The sequence below is a fragment of the Apium graveolens genome, chromosome 6 (assembly GCF_009905375.1).
Source record: "Apium graveolens cultivar Ventura chromosome 6, ASM990537v1, whole genome shotgun sequence".
Lineage (NCBI taxonomy): Eukaryota > Viridiplantae > Streptophyta > Magnoliopsida > Apiales > Apiaceae > Apium > Apium graveolens.
Window position 1 is genome coordinate 69,835,571 of NC_133652.1, and position 20,013 is coordinate 69,855,583.

The window sequence follows — 20,013 nt, forward strand, 5'->3', positions numbered from 1 at the left end:
GAAATATTAACCCTTTTTTGCACCATATATTATAAATAAATACATGTTTAATGCTTCTAAAAAAGTAAAAATAAAACCTTCTACTAAAATAATATATAACAGACAGGACGATAAGAATGTAACAAAGAATGGACATGAGACGAGTAATGTTCAAACCGAGCGATACAAACATAAAACCTCAGTCCTTCAGTTGACATTCATGTTAAACACATGCATGTACTTCATTAAAAAAAGAACAAGAACACAACTACATACAAAGGCTATAGAATAAATCTATTGACGTGCTCAAGGGCGGAGGGAGAACGGGGGACGGTAGAATGCACACAGAGGCGTCCCGACATATACTTTCTTTCTGGCGTGCACGCATCTGTATAGTCAGCACTCAGCAGGTCTCACTTGCTCTTCAGTCTCTACATTTCGTTATCATGCTGCCTCCTGATGGTCTTATCCAGCACCTTGGTGTCATCAAGCCAATCTCTCTTGCCGGCCCCACCGATACTGACATTTTTCAAAACGATGAACTCCAAAAGGTATGTTTCTTTCTGATCATGTACTCATATGTACATGTATGCACTGATCTTTCTTATAAATATTGATTTAGCAAAATCTTTGGTTTGTGAGCTTTACAGTTTCTGAGTAATGCTAAATTATACGTCACTAGAGAGGAAGCTTCTAAATGCCAACATGTTCTTAGTCGTATCAGGGAGGTAATTTCTTTTTTTCAGTTAGCCTTTAATTTTAGTACTAACTACACAATACGAAATCTGCTAGATGCTTTCTTAGAAATTATGTAACTGGTCCAGCACTTACTCAAAGCAATTAAAAATGTTGTGTCAGATAAAAATGAAGGTTGTTGCTGGTCTATTTCCATTAACTTAATAAATTTCATAGCTCTACTCATTCTTTTTCAATCATAGATCATCAAACTTTGGGTCAAACAACTAACTCGCTTACGAGGTTACCCAGACCAGATGGTCGAGGATGCCAATGCTGCCGTGTTTACATGTGGCTCTCATTGTTTAGGGGTAAGCATGTCGACATATTTCTCTATTATCTCATACAATCATTTTGTTTGTCTTATTTGTAATTGATGGTTTATAGTTGAAAGTGACAAGAAGATTTAAGTACTAGTATATGCTAGATTGCTAATCTGATAGTGCTAGAGGCCAGAAACAATACTACAGATGTCGTTGGAAAAGAACTGAATTTTTTTATGTATTTTGCTAATTGAGAAACCGAAACTTGACTTCAGCAGATAAGTACTAAAGATAAGTTTGAGGAATCGTAGGCAAAGAAAATCCTAAAATTATGTGTAACTTCTGCTCATTTCATTTATGTTTGATTAGGTGACAGATTGTTTACTGAAATTGTCTTGCACGTCTCTTATAGTTATCCATTGTATTGTTAGGATGTGATATTTAACTTGGTGTCTTCTTCTATTAATTTTTTAAAATGATTGGAAGTTAAAAGAAGTATTTTTCAAACCAAGCCAACTCACATGACCTCTCCTTTCTTGACAGCTCCTTCTGTTTCAATTGCTTATTTGTGTTTCTGTTTTAGTTCCTTAACATTTCTGTTGTTGAATATGTTCCTCCTGACACTTTTTTGTTGCTTTATTATGTTTATAAGATTCTCTCAGTTGTGGGCTGTTTTGAATTTTGATAGGTACATGGTCCTGCAGATGACATTGAAACGCTCTACACATCTTATGTCAATAGAGAGGTAAATCATGGAGCTTTCCGATATTCTCTCAATTCATACAATATTTTACTATCTGTTATACCCAAAAATTGGTATATACTTTATTCGGGTCAAAACCGGGTCAATTGTTCAGAATTGGGATGTCGGTGCCTAAAATTAAGGAAAAGATAAGACATTTATTTTATTACAAAGGAAGAAGGCGCGCCCTACAGGTATGGGGAGGTGCGCCCTTATGCATACGAAAATAGTAATGCTGGCGTCTTACATAATCAAAGCGCGCCCTCGTTGGTGAAGGAGGCACGCCCTATTGATATATGAAAAAAGGAGTTCAACTGATTCTGAAAGCTATCCCCTAAGGTATTAGGGCGCACCCTAAGTGAGAAAAATAGCTTAGATGAGACTTCAACATGGTTACTTGGACAGGTTCTTTGGATGATTCTCGGAAGAGGGAGATTATTATTACTAACCTATTTGATGCAGGTACTCTATTGAAGAACTCCTTCCTATGGCATATCTACAGGAAAGGCGGTGTCCGTGGTCAGAGACCTCCAGGGGTATACCTGGACTGAAGGCCTCCTCCTGTAGTCAATGGGTGTCCTCATTGAGGATGTGGGGTGAAATTTGGTGTGTGCTTTGGGAGCTCTGTCTCTGTAGTCAACGGGTGTCCTCGTTGGGAGACTTTGGAGTATCCTGCACTTTGCACCTAAAAGCTTGGGATCACTTGTCCTGCAATTTGGTAGGGGCTCCTTATTGGGGGACAAGGATGCGTCCAACATTTGGGGTGAACCACGGCTATACCTGCGTCCACGGACTAGAGAAACAGCTGGTAGCGGAAGATTATCCTTGGCCAGGGAGATGCCTCATCCGTGAAGTCTCGAAATCGCGGACGAGCCTTGGGCCTTTGTGGTTGGGTCTCATCGACGGACATTCCTAAAACTAGTAGAAGACGGTTTACAGTGGGTTTCCCATTGGGCCTCGGGATAAGAAATCTAAGCCCATTAGGTTTCTTGTTCCCCAAGAACTACGTGGGCTTGATTCCCTATAAATAGGGATACGTAGGCAAATTGCAAGAGGGTCAGAAGCGAGAGCGCAAAGGAGCCACCACTAACCCTAAGTAATCTCAGCCCCCAATAATCTCCATCACCAAACACTGTTCATCTTTTCCGATGAATACTGTTCATCGGATCCACCGACTACTGTTCACGTTTCCGACGAAGAACCGCCGTCACAGATCTTGTTTCCGGCTACGAACCTCAAATTTTGTTGTTACCAAATTCCTCCGTCAACAAATTGGTGCTAGAAGGAGGGACTAATCAAGATCATAATCTCAGGAGGAAGAGATTTCTCGTCACGATGAAGGTTCTTTGACGCGAGAATTGAAGGATAGTCACGGAGGAGTTGCATACAACGACCACGAAGGAGATCCGTGAATAACTGTTTTCGGCAGGGGGGTCGAAGGATATTTGAGTGTAGTATCCGCGGTCACGAGGGAGATCCATGGATGACGATATCCAGCCATGGAGGTTGAAGTTTGCAGCCATAGCCGTGAAGGAGCTAAGTTGGATGCAAAATTCGGATTTGATGGGTTAAGCGATTTGCTTACACTGTTTGGGCCGTATCTCGAGTTCCGTAAGTCAGATTTGAACGATCTTACAGTCTATGCGAAGCTTGTTGAATTCTCTTTAATTCGGAGATGATATGATTGCGAGAATAAAAGTTGAGCAGTCCGAAAACAGAGGAAAACAGTAGCTGCGAATTTTTCCAAAAAATCCTATTTGGTTTAGAAGATTGGGAGAATCCTATTTGGTTTAGAAGATTGGGAGAAACCTATTTGGTATTGAAGATTGGAGTATCCTATTCTAATTAGAATATTGGAGTATCCTATTCTAATTAGAAGATTGAAGAATCCTATTCGATATAGAAAATTGGGGAATCCTATTCTAATTAGAAGATTGAAGAATCTTATTCGATTAAGGAGATTGGAGAATCCTATTCCAACAAGAAGACTGAAGAATCCTATTTGATTTAGAATATTTGAGAACACTATTCAGTTTAGAGGACTTAACCAAGAGCAAATCTGAGGAGGATCGGGAGGAGAACACTTCAAGAAGAAGGCATTACTGCCATGAGCTAGTCATTGCCGTTAAGATGATTCCTCGAGGTAACACTCGACTAGTTTTGTTGTGTTTTCTGTTAATTGTTTCTAGGACTTGTGCAGGGGGAATATTGTGAAAGAGATTTAGCACGACAGAGACCCCCACAAACACTTCGAACACGCCTTGATGAAGACATCTGAGGCCCAGGAGACTTCCAACATATTTCAGGAGAGTTTGCTGATTGGACACGTTCGTCCCTCTAGGACGCATCCTCCAGGTAACATTTAAAGTTCCATATTAATTATATTTCTTGCAGGTGGGAAATATTATCTGGGAAAAATCTCATGATTTGCGAAGCACAGTATCACAATCTATTAAGGCGCGCCCTGTGCATGTGAAATATTTAGTGGAGAATTGCCCTCCCAGGGCGCGCCCTCAGAAGAAAAATGGAAGTTTTCAATGAAGATGTCTTGATGATCAGATGAGTCATAGTCAGTACTTGAAGAATGGCTCGACTAGAACTAATTTCTTGTCTTTCAAGACGCGCCCTTTCTTTAAGGTGCGCCCTCAGAAAAATATTGAGAGTGAGATGCCCTTTATTGGATGACACTTCGTGAGATGCCCAAGAGATGTTTCTACATGAGATGGTTTCAGCATCCCTTGAGCTTTGTAGAAGATAGAAGCCTTCTAAGAATATTGATCTTTGATTTGGTTTAATTACATGAAGATTCTGTAGAAGACCCTTGTCGAGGTAGATGCTCATGTTACAGTGGACGCACCCTCCAAGGATGATTTCCCTTGTCGAGGTAGATGCTCCTGTTACAGTGGACGCGCCCTCCAAGGATGATTTCCCTTGTCGAGGTAGATGCTCCTGTTACAGTGGACGCGCCCTCGACAAGATGATTTTCCTTGTCGAGGTAGATGCTCCTGTTATAGTGGACGCGCCCTCGACAAGATGATTTCCCTTGTCAAGGTAGATGCATCTCTGACAGAGGACGCGCCCTCCATGGATGATTTCCCTTGTCGAGGTGGATGCGTCTCTGATAGAGGACGCGCCCTCCAAGGATGATTTCCCTTGTTGAGGTTGATGCGTCTCTGACAGAGGACGCGCCCTCCAAAGATGATTTCCCTTGTCGAGGTAGATGCTCTTCTGACAGAGGACGCGCCCTCGACAAGATGATTTCCCTTGTCAAGGTAGATGCGTCTCTGACAGAGGACGTGCCCTCCACGAATGAATAACCTTGTCGAGGTAGATGCTCCTCTGATAGAGGACGCGACCTCGACAAGATGATTTCCCTTGTCGAGGTAGATGCGTCTCTTCCAGAAGACGCGCCCTCCAAGAATGAATATCCTTATCGAGGTAGACGCGCCTCTTACAGAGGAAACTCCCTCCAAGGATGATTACCTTTATCAAGGTAGACGCGCCTTATATAAAGGACGCGCCCTCCAAGGATGAACACCTTTTTTAAGCAAAACGCTCCTCGTAAAGAGGACGCGCCCTCTAATTCACAGATAATTTTATTTGAAGAAGACGCCGCCACTATGAAGGGCGCGCCCTCTAAAAATATATGATTGTAAAAGATCGTAAAGATTTTGACTTTGAGTTAAAATGAATCACACTACTTGTGGAAAAGACGAGATCAACGATTTAGAGTTATGATTTGACAAGGAGCAAGAAATCGAATATGGAATGGTATTGTGTTGTTCATGGAATGATCACTCTCACCAACAAAACACGTCCTCCTTTCATCAAAGATTACTTATTATTTGAAGATCAGAGAACTGGTCTTTTATTCTGGTTATGCCTTCCCTTAGAGAGCGCCCTCTAATGATGACCCTTTCTGTTTAAGGCGCGCCCATGAGAAATCAATATTAGGATGAAAAAGTTGGAGAAAACTCTCAAATCTTTGTTAATGGATTGTGTTTTTCCAAGGTAAGTTAGGTGCACACTTTTATACAATTTCTCTTGTTTCTTATGCCGAGTTAGCTCATGTAAGCTTAGAGATATGGTGCATAAGTGGTAAACCTCTTTATACACGCCAAGGTTAAAGCTATAAAGATGAGAAGCAGATGTTACGCTGGGGGGTGTAAAAGTTGTTGTATAGATTCATGAGACGCGCCCTATTATGTTCAAAGAAGAAATATAGCAAGATGAAGAAAGAGGAATGAATAAGTTCGTAAAGGCATACCCTCAAATTGGTAGATGCTCATACAAAATTTTCAAGTTTGCTAGGGGGGTTGAAAATTCCAATCCCATTTTCAATGGCATATGGAATTTGGGGGGTAGTTGTTATGCCCAAAAATTGGTATAAACTTTATTCGGGTCAAAACCGGGTCAATTGGTCAGAATTGGGATGTCGGTGCCTAAAATTAAGGAAAAGATAAGGCATCTAATTTACTACAAAGGAAGAAGGTGCGCCCTACAGGTATGGGGAGGTGCGCCCTTATGCATACGAAAAGAGTAATGCCGGCGTCTTACATAATCAAGGCGCGCCCTCGTTGGTGAAGGAGGCACGCCCTATTGATATATGAAAAAAGGAGTTCAACTGATTCTGAAAGCTATCCCCTAAGGTATTAGGGCGCGCCCTAAGTGAGAAAAATAGCTTGGATGAGACTTCAACATGGTTACTTGGACGGGTTCTTTGGATGATTCTCGGAAGAGGGAGATTATTATTACTAACCTATTTGATGCAGGTACTCTATTGAAGAACTCCTTCCTGTAGCATATCTACAGGAAAGGCGGTGTCCGTGTTCAGAGACCTCCAGGGGTATGCCTGGACTGAAGGCCTCCTCCTGTAGTCAATGGGTGTCCTCACTGGGGATGTGGGGTGAAATCTGGTGTGTGCTTTGGGAGCTCTGTCTCTGTAGTCAACGGGTGTCCTCGTTGGGAGACTTTGGAGTATCCTGCACTTTGCACCTAAAAGCTTGGGATCACTTGTCCTGCAATCTGGTAGGGGCTCCTTATCGGGGGACAAGGATGCGTCCAACATTTGGGGTGAACCACAGCTATACCTGCGTCCACGGACTAGAGAAACAGCTGGTAGCGGAAGGTTATCCTTGGCCAGGGAGATGCCTCATCCGTGAAGTCTCGAAGCCGCGGACGAGCATGAGAAGATGATCTGGTGTGAGAAGATGATCTGCTATAAGCATGAGAAAACGAGCATAGTAACATGATACCCTACGATTTGTAGAATGATCACGTAGAGCAGTAGTGAGACGTCTTAAGAGAATGGGAAAAAGTAGTTTTCCAAAATTGATCCTTTGATTGAAAACAACCGCAAGACCAATATACTGCAGAGTGGAAGTGATGTTGTGAAAGTTGGATTTAGTGCAGTTGGCAAACACTTTAGAAAGTGTATCGAAGAAAATGTCACATTCAGACACCAAATTGGATTTTGAAAGTTTGGTTAAATTGATCACCCCCTGATAGTGAATAGCATGGAAAAAGTTTGTGATATCATTTTCAGAGGGAAAATTACAGAAATTGTCCATAGGAAAATTTAAAGCTTGATTGACGACTGTTTCATCAACCACATACTGTGTGTTTGCCACGGTGAATGAAAAAGATTTTGAATCATCGTCCACAGTAAAGGTTGTGCAAATCAGTCTAAGCAGATCGACATTTAAAATCACATTTGATTTAATAGCAGAGCTAACAATCGAATGGTCATTTAAAAATCTAATCCAAGGCTTAAATTTTTCCACATCACATTTTTCTGGATTAAAATAACCAACCTGATTATGCGCGACAATTTGGAAATTGAGAGCCATTTAAAATAATAATAAGACACACACTTTCAGAATTTTAAGAATAATATTAAGAAAATTTGAATTAATTAAATTAATTTAATAATTCGAATTAAATTAATTATAATCGAAAAATTTAGACAGAAATGTATCTCGTTAAAATTCTTAACTCACAAACGCAGATTTGAAAAGCCAAAAGACACAAAACAGAAATTAAAATTAAAATTAAAAATATCCAAAAACACCAAACACAAACTGATTTTTTTTAGCAAAAATCCAACAGCACTTCTGTATGTATATACTTGTATGTATATATCACAGGAGTGATGATTTTTGTATGCTGAGTAAAAACTCGAGCAAGGAAGACAAGGAAGCAGTTGAGTTTGATTCGAATATGAGAGAGAGAGAGAAGAGAGAAAAAAAAACTGAAAGACTGTTGAAAATTTTAAAAAAAACTATAGAGCTGAACTGATGAAAAGAAAACACACACAAAAATGATTAAGTAGTATAACTGGTATGACAATCGGATTGTCATACCGATTGTCATACCAGTATAAAATAAAAGGAAAATATTTATATATAAGGTTTATAACTGGCAAGACAATTGATAGTCATACCGATTGTCTTGCCAGTATAAAACTATACTGATAACCAAAATAACACAATTATATACTGAAATGACTTTCAGCAAGACAATTTCAATTATCTTGCCGATTGTCATTCTGGAAATAAAGCAATTATAAGCAGAATTAACATATTTATATATAAATATGTACTGAAATGATTTTCAGCAAGACGATTTTAATTGTCTTGCCGATTGTCATTCCAGTAGAAAGACAATTATATACTTACAGAAAATATTTATAAAAACAAAGACAATATTTCAGAATTAATTATTTTTGTTCCAAAAATAGATTTCTGTTGAATTTTAGCAAATAAAATTCATAGAAAAATATTTTTAGAGAAAATAAAATATTCTGAGATATTTGAAATTAACAAGAAGAGTAAATAAAACAGATAAGATAATATAAATTACATAGAATTAAGCAAGAAATATGATAAAATGATAAAATAAATTTGCAAATGAATTTTTCATTTATGAAAAATTCATTTGTAAATTCATTCAAGAACAGATCTCAGATATTAACTAAATTAATCACTAAAACTATTCAACATTCCCAATTTACCAACTAATCTGGTAAATGTGGATTCATCAAGTGGTTTAGTGAAAATATCTGCTATTTGTTCTTCTGTTGGAACAAAAAATAGTTCAACAGTACCATTCATGACGTGCTCTCTAATAAAATGATACCTGATGTCAATGTGTTTTGTCCTCGAGTGCTGCACAGGGTTGTTGGTGATGGCTATTGCATTTGTATTGTCACATAAAATAGGAATTTTGTTCAATACAGAGCCATAGTCTCGTAGCTGGTTCTTAATCCACAAGATCTGAGCACAGCAGCTTCCAACAACAATATATTCAGCCTCGGCCGTTGAGTTGGAAACTGTTTGCTGTTTCTTGCTGTACCATGAGACTAGTCTGCTACCTTAATGGAGTTTTCACATGGTCCAAGCTTGACAGCTATAGTTGATGGAGTCCTTGCTGATGCAGAATCCTCTAGATTGTACTTTTTGAGGAGTTCCTTGAGATACTTGGATTGACAAATAAATGTTCCATCTAACCTTTGATTTACTTGTAATCCAAGAAAGAACTTCAGCTCTCCCATCATGCTCATTTCAAACTTGCTGTGCATTAACTTAGCAAATCTCTTACAGAGATTATCATTAGTAGACCCAAATATTATATCATCCACATAGACTTGGACTAATATAGTATCATTCTTATGTTTTTTAGAAAAGAGAGTTTTGTCTATGACACCTCTAATAAAGCTATTTTCAATAAGAAATTCAGAGAGAGTGTCATACCATTTTCTTGGAGACTGTTTGAGCCCATAGATAGCCTTGAAAAGAAAGAAGACAGAATCCAAATGATCTGGATCTTCAAAACCAGGAGGTTGCTCTACATATACCTCTTCATCCAGCTTTCCATTCAGAAAGGCGCTCTTGACATCCATTTGATAAACTTTAAAGTTTGAGAATGCTGCGAATGCCAGAAATATCCTGATGGCCTCAAGTCTAGCCACTGGAGCATAGGTTTCATCATAATCAATGCCTTCAGCTTGAGAATACCCTTTTGCTACCAGTCTTGCCTTGTTTCTTGTAACCACACCATCTTCATCTAGTTTATTCCTGAATACCCACCTAGTACCAACAGCTTTCTTGTGTGTAGGTCTAGGTACCAATTTCCAGACTTGTTGACTTTCAAACTGATTGAGCTCATCTTGCATAGCAATCACCCAATCTGGATCAGTCAGTACTTCTTCAATCTTCTTAGGTTCCATCTCAGAAAGAAATCCTGAGAACAGACACTCATTTTGAGTAGCACGTCTAGTTCTGACTCCAACATCTGGATCACCAATAATCAACTCAAAAGGATGAGCTTTATTCCAGACAGTCTGTCTTGGAAGATTTGATCTTGATGATTCGCCTTGAAATTCATTGGGATGTTGTGTCCTACTAGATGATCCTTCAAAATCTCCCCCTGAGTTGTTGCCATGTTGACTTGAAGATTCTCCGTCAGTAGCAGTGGTATCTCCATTGTTGCCAAAGTTTCCATCACTATTACCTTGAGTATCATCATGATTAACAGGTTCTTCACCAGCAACAAACTCAGGTTCTTGACCATGTTCTAATTCTGAATCTGACATATCATCAAACTTCAGTTTCTCAGAAGGATCTTCAGTTTGGATACTAGGGAGTTTAGTGTCATCAAATGTAACATTGACACTTTCAGTTACTTTGTGTTGATCAATGATATACACTCTGTATGATCTTCTTCTATATCCAACAAAAATACCCTCATATGCCTTTGCCTCGAATTTACCACGACGATCATCTCCATCCTTGAGCACGAAGCATCTGGCACCAAATACATGAAAGTATTTGATAGAAGGTTTCTGTTCATTCAAAATCTCATAAGGAGTTTTCATGAAGTCTTTGTTGATTAGAGTTCGATTCTGAGTATAACATGCAGTATTGACAGCTTCAGCCCAAAAGTACATTGGAAGACCTGATTCACTTAACATCGTTCTTGCAGCTTCAATCAATGTACGATTCTTCCTTTCTACCACTCCATTTTGTTGAGGGGTTCTAGGAGCTGAAAATTGTCTGGTAATCCCTTTGTCTGTACAGAATCCATTGAGAAGTGAATTCTTGAATTATGTTCTATTATCCGACCTTATTGCTATAACAGGAATATTAGAATCTAACTCAATCATCTTGATATGATCAATCACAACTTATGGTGTTTCATCCTTAGAGTGAAGAAATAAAACCCACGTATACTTGGAATAGTCATCAACTATCACAAGACAGTAACACTTCTTTGACATCGAAAGGACATTAACTGGTCCAAATAAATCCATGTGCAATAATTGCAGAACATCAGTTATGGAAGATGTGTCAGTGCCTCTGTGACTTGCTTTCTTTGACTTTCCTTTCTGGCAAGCCTCACATAGTCCTTCTGGAGAGAATTCCAGCTGAGGCAGACCTCTTACCAATTCTCTTTTTACAAGAGAATTCATTGTTTTGAAATTGAGATGAGAAAGCCTCTTGTGCCATAGCCAACTCTCATCTGACGATGCCTTTGCATAGAAACAATTGACTTCAGGATTGCTTCCAGAGTTCATGTCAGCTACGAACAGATTTCCTTTCCGGATTCCCATTAAGGAGGGTTTTTCACTTTTCTTGTGCAGAATCTGACACTTCAGCTTGTCGAATAAAACATTGTAGCCGTTGTCACAGAACTGACTAATGCTAAGCAGATTGTGTTCAAGTCCTTGCACAACATACATATTTTCAATGATAACATTTCCAGCTAGCAAACAGCCATATCCCTCCGTTAAACCTTTGTTGTTATCTCCAAAGGTAACTACTGGGCCAGCTTTCTCAACCACATTTGATAGCAGGGCTCTATCTCCGGTCATATGTCTTGACGATCCGCTGTCAAGAATCCACACTACCGGTTGTACCTGTTTAATGCCCTGCAATATAAATGGATTAGACCTTCTTCGGAACCCAAGCTTGGCTGGGTCCGACATATTTGTAAAATTGGCCTTTATCAGGCAAAACAACATTCTTAATTTTAATATTCTCAACTTTCTCAATGACTGGACATTTGACCTTGTGAACAGCCTTGACAAATTTCTGTTTAGGCTTAGGCACAAATGTCTCCTTTCTAGCTTTAGGAGGACTAGCAGTCTTAGACCTATCATGCTTTCTATTATTCACATGCTGACGAGGAGTAGTCTTATCATTAGAAACATGCTTACCATTAAAATAAGCATACATCAGATTAAAAGCACAAGACATATAATCAGGAACACCACATGCTTTATGAGAGGGATTAACAATAGGCAACTTATGCATGGTAGACATGGCATTTGTGTTATCCAACTCATGTGTGTCTGAGTTAGTCTCAGTTGCTTTCACAACCTTGACTGGAACTTTTGACACACTTGACTTGGAGACAGCTTTCTCATTAGCATTATCTTCAGCAAGGATTTCTTCTTGAATAATAAATGAGGTCTCATCAAATGGTTCAGCAATTGATTCTTTATAGAGGGGTTCATCAACACCCTTAAGCACATGTGGTATTTCCCTGCCTTTAGCACAGACATGAGGAGGGGAGTTTATGCCTAATTTTCCAATAGCAGCATTGTAATCATAACCTATTTCAGATGTTTGATTAACAGCTTGCTTATTGTAAAACTCTTTGGACTTCGAACAAGAATTAAAGTAAGCTTTAACCTTAGCCTCAAGACCGGTGATCTTGTCTTTGAGAATAGTTTCAAGTTGTCTATAACAGTCAACTCTATTCTCTAGAAAAGATACTTGTTCTTTTAATTTATCTTGATTAATGTGCACAAGTCTTAATTCATTGACCTCTTTCTCAAGGTCTTTGATTTGTTGATTTAACAATTCATTATCACGACGAGCACAATCTAAGGAACCTCCTAGATGATAAACTAATTCAGCATCAGTAAATTTTACCTCTTTTCTTGATGATGAGGTGTTTGCATCACTAGCCATGAGAGCAAGATTCCCAACTTCTTCATCTTCACTGTCAGTATCATCCCAGCTTCTTCCCTTTGCCAGGTAAGCCCTTTCAGATTTACTCTTCTGATTAAAATCGTAAGAGTTCTTCCTAACTTGTTTTGGCTTCCTGCATTTTGTGGCAAAGTGTCCCAACTCATTACAGTTGAAGCATTGAATGGTGCTTCGATCAATCATCCCTGTTTTGTACCCACCACTGCTGGTGTTAGAGGATGAAGATCCACCTTTCTGGAATCTGTTGTAATTGGACTTGTACTTGAACTTGGGATTCCTTTTGAATCTGACATTTGAGAATCTCTTGACAATCAGGGCCATTGACTCATCCTCCAATTGCTCCAGTTCTTCCAAGGAATAAAAATCATCTCCTGATTGATTTGTAGTAGGAGGATCAAATTCTGCTACTATCACATTTTCTTCAACCTTTGAAGACTGTACCATTCTTTCTGACTGTTGAGATTGTTGTTGATATTGAGGTTGTTGTTGTTGTTCATCAGCTACTAGAGCAGTAGACGTGCTGACCACTCTTCCTTTCCCGTAAACTTCCTTCTGCTGAATCTGCTCCAACTCATAAGTCTTTAACACACCATAGAGCCTATCCAAAGAAATCTCACTCAGATCTCTTGCTTCTCTTATGGCAGTGATTCTATGTTCAAGATGAGTTGGCAGTGTTAAAAGGAACTTTTTGTTGACCTCCCTGATGGAATAGTATTTATCATTAATGTTCAGGTTGTTGATCAATGCATTGTACCTCTCAAACACTTCAGTGATTCCTTCTCATGGATTGGATTTAAAGTATTCATACTCAGAGGTTAGGATTTCTAACTTGTTCTCCCTAACTTCCTTTGTGCCTTCATTAATAACCTCAATAGTTTCCCAGATATGTTTGGAATCTTTACGATTCATCACATGTCTATTCATCAAGGGATCAAGGGAATCTACTAAAATTAATTGAAGGCTAGCATCCAGGGAGGCTTCTTCTATTTCAGCAGGAGAGAAATCCTCAGGATCTTTCACATAAGTTCTCGCTTTGGTGATCACCACATCATTTTCTATTACCTCTAGTTCAATAACCATAGGAATTTTTGGACCCTTCTTTAACACTTGCAGATATTTGGGATTAGCAACTTGTAAAAACAGTAGCATCTTCTTCTTTCACATAACATAATTTTCTTTATCGAAAAGTGGAATTTTAACAGTTCCAACTTTTTGTGTAGTCATTATGAATTTTTTGAGTGAATAAAAAAATTCAAGGAGTGAAAGAAACACAAAAGTCTAGGATCTTGATTTGTACGTTAATCAGAAGGCTCTGATACCAATTGTTAGGTCTCAATATGTTTGTAGAAGGGGGGTTGAATACAAACAATACCGTTTAATCGAATAAAATGCGGAATAAAAATGTGAAACAAAATTCAAGTTAAATAAAATTATTATTAAACTTGAAAGGTGTTACAACAACGGTATCGTTTACAAGGGATTAATCTCAAATCAATTATCACAAATCTAGAATAAATTCAACATGAACTTTTTCTATTTTTGCAATAAAAAGATCAAATGCTATAAGCGATTTGAGATTAAGTTCTAGGGATTTTGATCCGCTAGATTGTTACACAAGAACAAGATAAATAATTCTAGTGGTTTGGATTTAACTTTACAATCTAGAATTTTGATCTTGAATAAAGCAGATGAAAAATGATATGTCTTGCTTTTTGTTTCTGCTGTGTTCTTGACTTGTGTATTCTGTATGATATTTGAATGAACTGCTCCTTCTGCTTCTTTTAATCCAACAGTCGAGTAGAATGTACTGGCATGACAATCTCTTTGAACTGGCAAGACAATCAGAATGAACTAGCAAGACTTTCGGTATGACTATCAATTGTCATACCGATTGTCATAGTAGTTCAAAATCAGATTGTCTTACTGAATTAATAATAGATTTTAATGTAATAAAAAATCTGATAAGACAATCCTTTTGAATTAGCATGACTTTCGGTATGACTATTGATTGTCATACCGATTGTCATACTAATACAATCAGTTGTCTTTTTGAATTAATAACAGATTTTAAATCAATTAAAATTCTGAAAAACCTTAATATTAATTCTGAATTAATTAATCAATTAATTTAATTAATCAATAAATTAATCTTTGCAGATATAATTTATTTTCTTAATTAAATTATATGACTTAATTAATTAATAGAGAATTAACACTAACCCTGAGCAGCATCCATTCTTCTGTAAAACTTCTGAAAATCACTGAAATATATGAATCAATTCCACCACTTCAACGTTGACACTCGATGTACTGTCTGGTTCATGAGTGACTAACTTCCGTGACGTTTCTTCAAGCCTTGACCTTGATACTCTTGATTTTCTTCAGACTAAATCCTTGTAATTAATTGATACCCTGACGAGATCTCTGTCACTTGATTAAATCCACAATCTTGATTTATATCACTGAGGCTTGATCAATTTCTTGAGCTTCTTCCAGTGAATTAAGTCTTCAAGTCTGTAGATGAATAATGTTTCTTAACCCTTTGACAGATGTTACTCTGTGAGATCTCTCTAACGATAGATCCACTATTTACTTATTACATTCTTATTTGAGTTGAGTTAAATCCTCGAATAAACAAATAGGCTTAACATATGCCTTTCATAGACTTATGGGTTCAAATCCATAATATGCAACTAGAATTCATATCAGAAAAGGTCATAATGGAGATAGGTAATCAAGTTGGAAAGTACGTAAGTTCATGTCCAAATAACTACAAAGGTATCTTACGTGAATACATGTGCATCAGGGTTACATTGGACATCTCAAATCCATTAACAAGGAGAATGAAAGTAAGAAAATCCGGTAACGAATGGAGCTGGTTCACTTTTAAGTATAAGAACGTGCCAACATTTTGTTTTATCTGTGGTGTCCTTGGGCATTCGGATAAATTCTGTAGTAAGCTGTTTGAAACACCAGAAAATGAAATAAATAGGCCGTTTGGAGCTTGGATGAGGGCTCCCCTGCGTAGGCTAGTTAACCTAGTCGGATCTCAATGGTTGAGAAATGGAACGGAAAAGATAGTTACTGGAGAAGGGACCTCAGGAGGTGTGGTTCAAGCGAAATCAAAGGAAACAGTTGAAACGGATAAATTAGCGCCTAGTTTTGCGGGAAGGATGGATTATGAGGTGCTACAAAAGGGGGATATGATGTATCACAATCAAGAGCCTCGAGTAAAATCAGGAAATTCAAATAGTGACAACCAGGTGGAAGGAGGGAAAATGAATACGGGGCTAAAAGTGTAATCTTAGAGAGCAAGAAAAGGAGAACAGATTCAGGAGATGGGCCTATAATGGGCTTACATACAGAAATAGAACAGGAGTCCGATAATGAGGATACAATGTTCGTGGAAAATATTGTGTCAAAAAATGAATTTGGGGCAGGTTTCGTGGATCGGGCCCGCTGGGTATTATGAGTATTTTAAGCTGGAATTGCCACGGGCCTGGGACCCCGTGGGCTTTTCAATTCCTAAAGGACCTAGTTGTCCAAAAGAAGCCCAACATTATTTTTCTTTGTGAGACATTATGTAACAAAGAAAAAGTTGAGAAAGCAAAAAAATCAATAGGTTTTGAAGGGATGTTCGCGGTGGACTGTCAAGGGCAAGGGGGAGGTCTAGCAATGCTGTGGAGGAATTAGGACGAGATCACAGTTCAGACCTACAGTAATAATCATATAGACGTGCCAGTAAAAGCGCAAGGATGGAATGAGTTTAGGCTGACTAGACTGTATGGAGAACCTGATAGATCGAAAGAAAAAGTACTTGGAACCTTATTCGACTGCTATGTTCTCAAAATCAGATCCCGTGGTGCTTGATAGGGGATATAAAATGTCCTTGGTCAAGCTGATAAGAGAGGAGGGAGACTTTATCCGGCAAGACTGATACAAGGCTTTCAAGAAGTTTTGGATGAGTGTGAACTTCAAGATATGGAGTTGCAAGGCTACCCTTTTACATGGAAGAGGGGGCATGGAACGAGTAAATGGGGTGAAATTAGGTTGGATAGGGCTCTGGTTACTAAGGCATGGACAGACATATTCGTGAATGCTAAGTTGAGTAATCTAGAAGTTACAACATCTGATCACTGTCCAATTTTACTTGAACCAGTCATAGCCAGAACTATTCACGGAGAAGAAGACCAAAGTTTAAAAACGCTTGGCTGAGAGAGCCAGTTTGTCACAAATTTTTTAAAGATTCATGGACAGAACATTAAGAAGAAACCCTGTAGATGAAAATAAGCAAGTGCCTGGAGGCTGTTTCAGCTTGGGGATAAGATTTTACAGGTAACTTCAAAGAAAGAATTAACAGGTGCAAGAGAGTGATAACCAATACGAAGGGTAGTAGAGATATTAAGGCAGTCCAGAGACACCAGAAGGCAACTAAAGAGCTGTTAGAGGTTTTGACACAGCAGGAAGTTTTTTGGAAACAACGCTCCAAGCAATTATGGTTAAGAGAAGGCGATAAAAATAGTAAATTTTTTCACGCAACAGCAAAGGCTCGGAGAAAAAATAATCAGATTCAATCTTTGTTCAATAAGGAGGGGAAATGGTTTACTGGGATACTGGCCTAGATAATGTGATGGTGAATTATTTTGAAGAGTTGTTTAAAATGACAAATTCAAGCTGGGAAGAGGTGCTTGAGTGTGTTCCAAGATCAGTTGCAGATGCTCAGAATGCTTTGTTAGTAAAACCAGTTGAAGCAATCAAAGTCAAGAAAGCACTGTTTCACATGCACCCAGATAAATCTCCAGGTCCGGATGGTATGAGCCCATGTTTTTACCAGAAATACTGGGGTATTGTTGGTGTGGACATCGTCAATCTGGTCAGGTCTTTCTTTGATACAGGTCATTTTGTGGAGAGTCTTACAGATACTAATATTGTTCTTGTTCCAAAGAAGAAGAATCCTCAATACATGACTGATATTAGATCTATATATCTGTGCAATGTAAGTTACAAAATAGCGTCTAAGGTCCTAGCAAATCGGTTGAAGGGGGTTATTGACACAGTCATATCTGAGAGTCAAAGCGCTTTTATCCCAGGAAGGCTAATCTCAGATAATATCATGATCTCATATGAAATTATGCATTATATGAAGAGGAAAAATACAGGAAAGAAATGGTGGATGGCACTTAAACTTGACATGAGTAAGGCGTACGATCGTGTGGAGTGGAATTATCTGCGAGCAGTTCCTTGCAAAATGGGTTTCAAAAATTCAATTATCGAACTGTTTATGAAGTGTGTGACGACAACTCGATTTAAAATCGCCTACGGGGACAGGGAGTTCGGAAATACAATACCTGAGAGGGGCCTTCGACAAGGCGACCCACTCTCATCTTATTTGTTTCTTGCCTGTATTGAGGGACTGCCAGCTATGGTGAAGAGCTACGAAAACAGAGGGTTGATCAGAGGTATAAAAGTGGCTCGGGGTGCTCCAATGGTGACACACATGTTTTTCGCTGACGATAGTTACATATATTATCGCGCTAGTAAGGAGGAAGCCACCCAAATAATGAATCTATCAGCAAACTTTGAAACAGCATCAGGGCAGAAGATTAATGTGGAAAAATCTAGCGTATTTTTCAATGTACGCACAGATACAAAGAACGAGATCTTGGATGTCTTAGGGTTTCATGAAGCAGGCGATAACAGTCACTATCTGGGCTTACCAAACTGCATAGGGAGGAATAAGTCAGCTATGTTGGGATATCTAAAAGAGAAGATGAGGGCTGGTATTCAAAGTTGGGATGGAAAATTGCTAAATAAAAGTGGTAAGGAAATCTTATTAAAAACTGTTACGCAGTCGATGCCAAATTACGCTATGAGTGTGTTTCTCCTTCCGCTTGAGATGTGCAAGGATATGGAAAAGATGATGTGCAAATTTTGGTGGAAAATATCTAGTATGAAAGATAAAAACATCCATTGGATGAGTTGGGAGCGGATGAGTAAATCTAAGTTGGTTGGGGGTTTGGGTTTCAGATGCCTACATGATTTTAACGTCATTTTACTAGGAAAACAAGGATGGAGGTTAACAACTAAACCGAATAGTCTAATGGAAAGACTATTTAAAGCAAAATATTACCCTAATGATACTTTTCTGGGTGCCAAGTTGGGGGCAAGTCCTAGTTATGTATGGAGAATCATATTGGCAGCACAGGACATTTTAAAATAGGGTATGGGGTGTAGGGTGGGAAAAGGAAGCAGTGTGAGTATAGTAGATGATCCTTGGATACCTGATATCGAAAATCCATATGTTACTACAAGAAATGAAGCTATTAAGGGAAAAACAGTTTCAAATCTGATGGTAATGGGAGAGAGGAGGTGGGATGTGGACTTAGTGCGAGATATTTTTAACCAGAGAGACACAAGCCTTATTTTAGCTACTTCTGTGGGCGAGGATAATGATGGTTGGTACTGGAGAAAGGAGAAGCTTGGTCAATACTCAGTAAAATCTGCATACATTCTTATTCAAGAAAACAAGGGCCATGCAGATACTATTGGTAGCTCAAATTTTTGGAAGAGAATGTGGAATCTAAAAGTTCCACCTAAAGTAAAAAACTTTATCTGGAGAGCGAGTACAGGTTGTCTCCCTACTAAATATATGCTATGTATGAAGCAAGTGAACGTTAATATTCTCTGTCCATTATGTAATATAGAGGCTGAGAGTGCAAATCATGTTCTAATTTCTTTTACTTTTGCTCAGTCTTATTGGGACCTGATTGGAGGTAGTGGCGCTTCAGACTACACGGGCAATTTTCTTGCATGGATAACAAATATTTTTGACATCTGGGAGATCGAGAAGAGGTGTATGGGAGTCCTTCTATGTTGGTCTATATGGAAATGTAGAAACAATTTGGTTTGATCACAGAAGGGTATGGAAGCTAGGGAGGTAGTAGAGTTGGCTAGAGTGGTTCTTAGTCAGTGGCGTGATGCTCAGGATAAAACTTTTAACCGATCGTGGGGATTATTAGAACCTCATGATGGGGACGAGCACTGGACATTTCCAGAGATTAATAAGACTAAGGTAAATACCGACGCTGCCATTTTTCTTGCTTCTTCATGCTATGCTTTTGCGTTTATTGCCCGAAACCATCAAGGAGATTTAGTGGAGGCTAGATCGAGCTGTAAGCCAGGAAAGGTGACCCCAGAATTCGCAGAAGCAGTGGGGATACATGAGGCACTGAGTTGGATAAAGTCCAAGCATTTGATTGATGTTGTTGTAGAAACAAATTGTTTGGTTGCTGTGCAGGCC

At 38.6% G+C, this 20,013-nt stretch overlaps 1 protein-coding gene across 1 annotated transcript; it reads left to right on the top strand.

The window, feature by feature from the left end:
* Positions 1-302: 302 nt before the first annotated feature.
* Positions 303-16,015, top strand: LOC141665225 (uncharacterized). Its single transcript, XM_074471202.1, has 5 exons — positions 303-530; positions 630-707; positions 918-1,025; positions 1,666-1,793; positions 15,520-16,015. Exons 1-5 carry the CDS (start codon positions 318-320, stop codon positions 16,013-16,015), a joined length of 1,023 nt encoding a protein of 340 aa, XP_074327303.1. The 5' UTR covers positions 303-317.
* Positions 16,016-20,013: the final 3,998 nt, after the last annotated feature.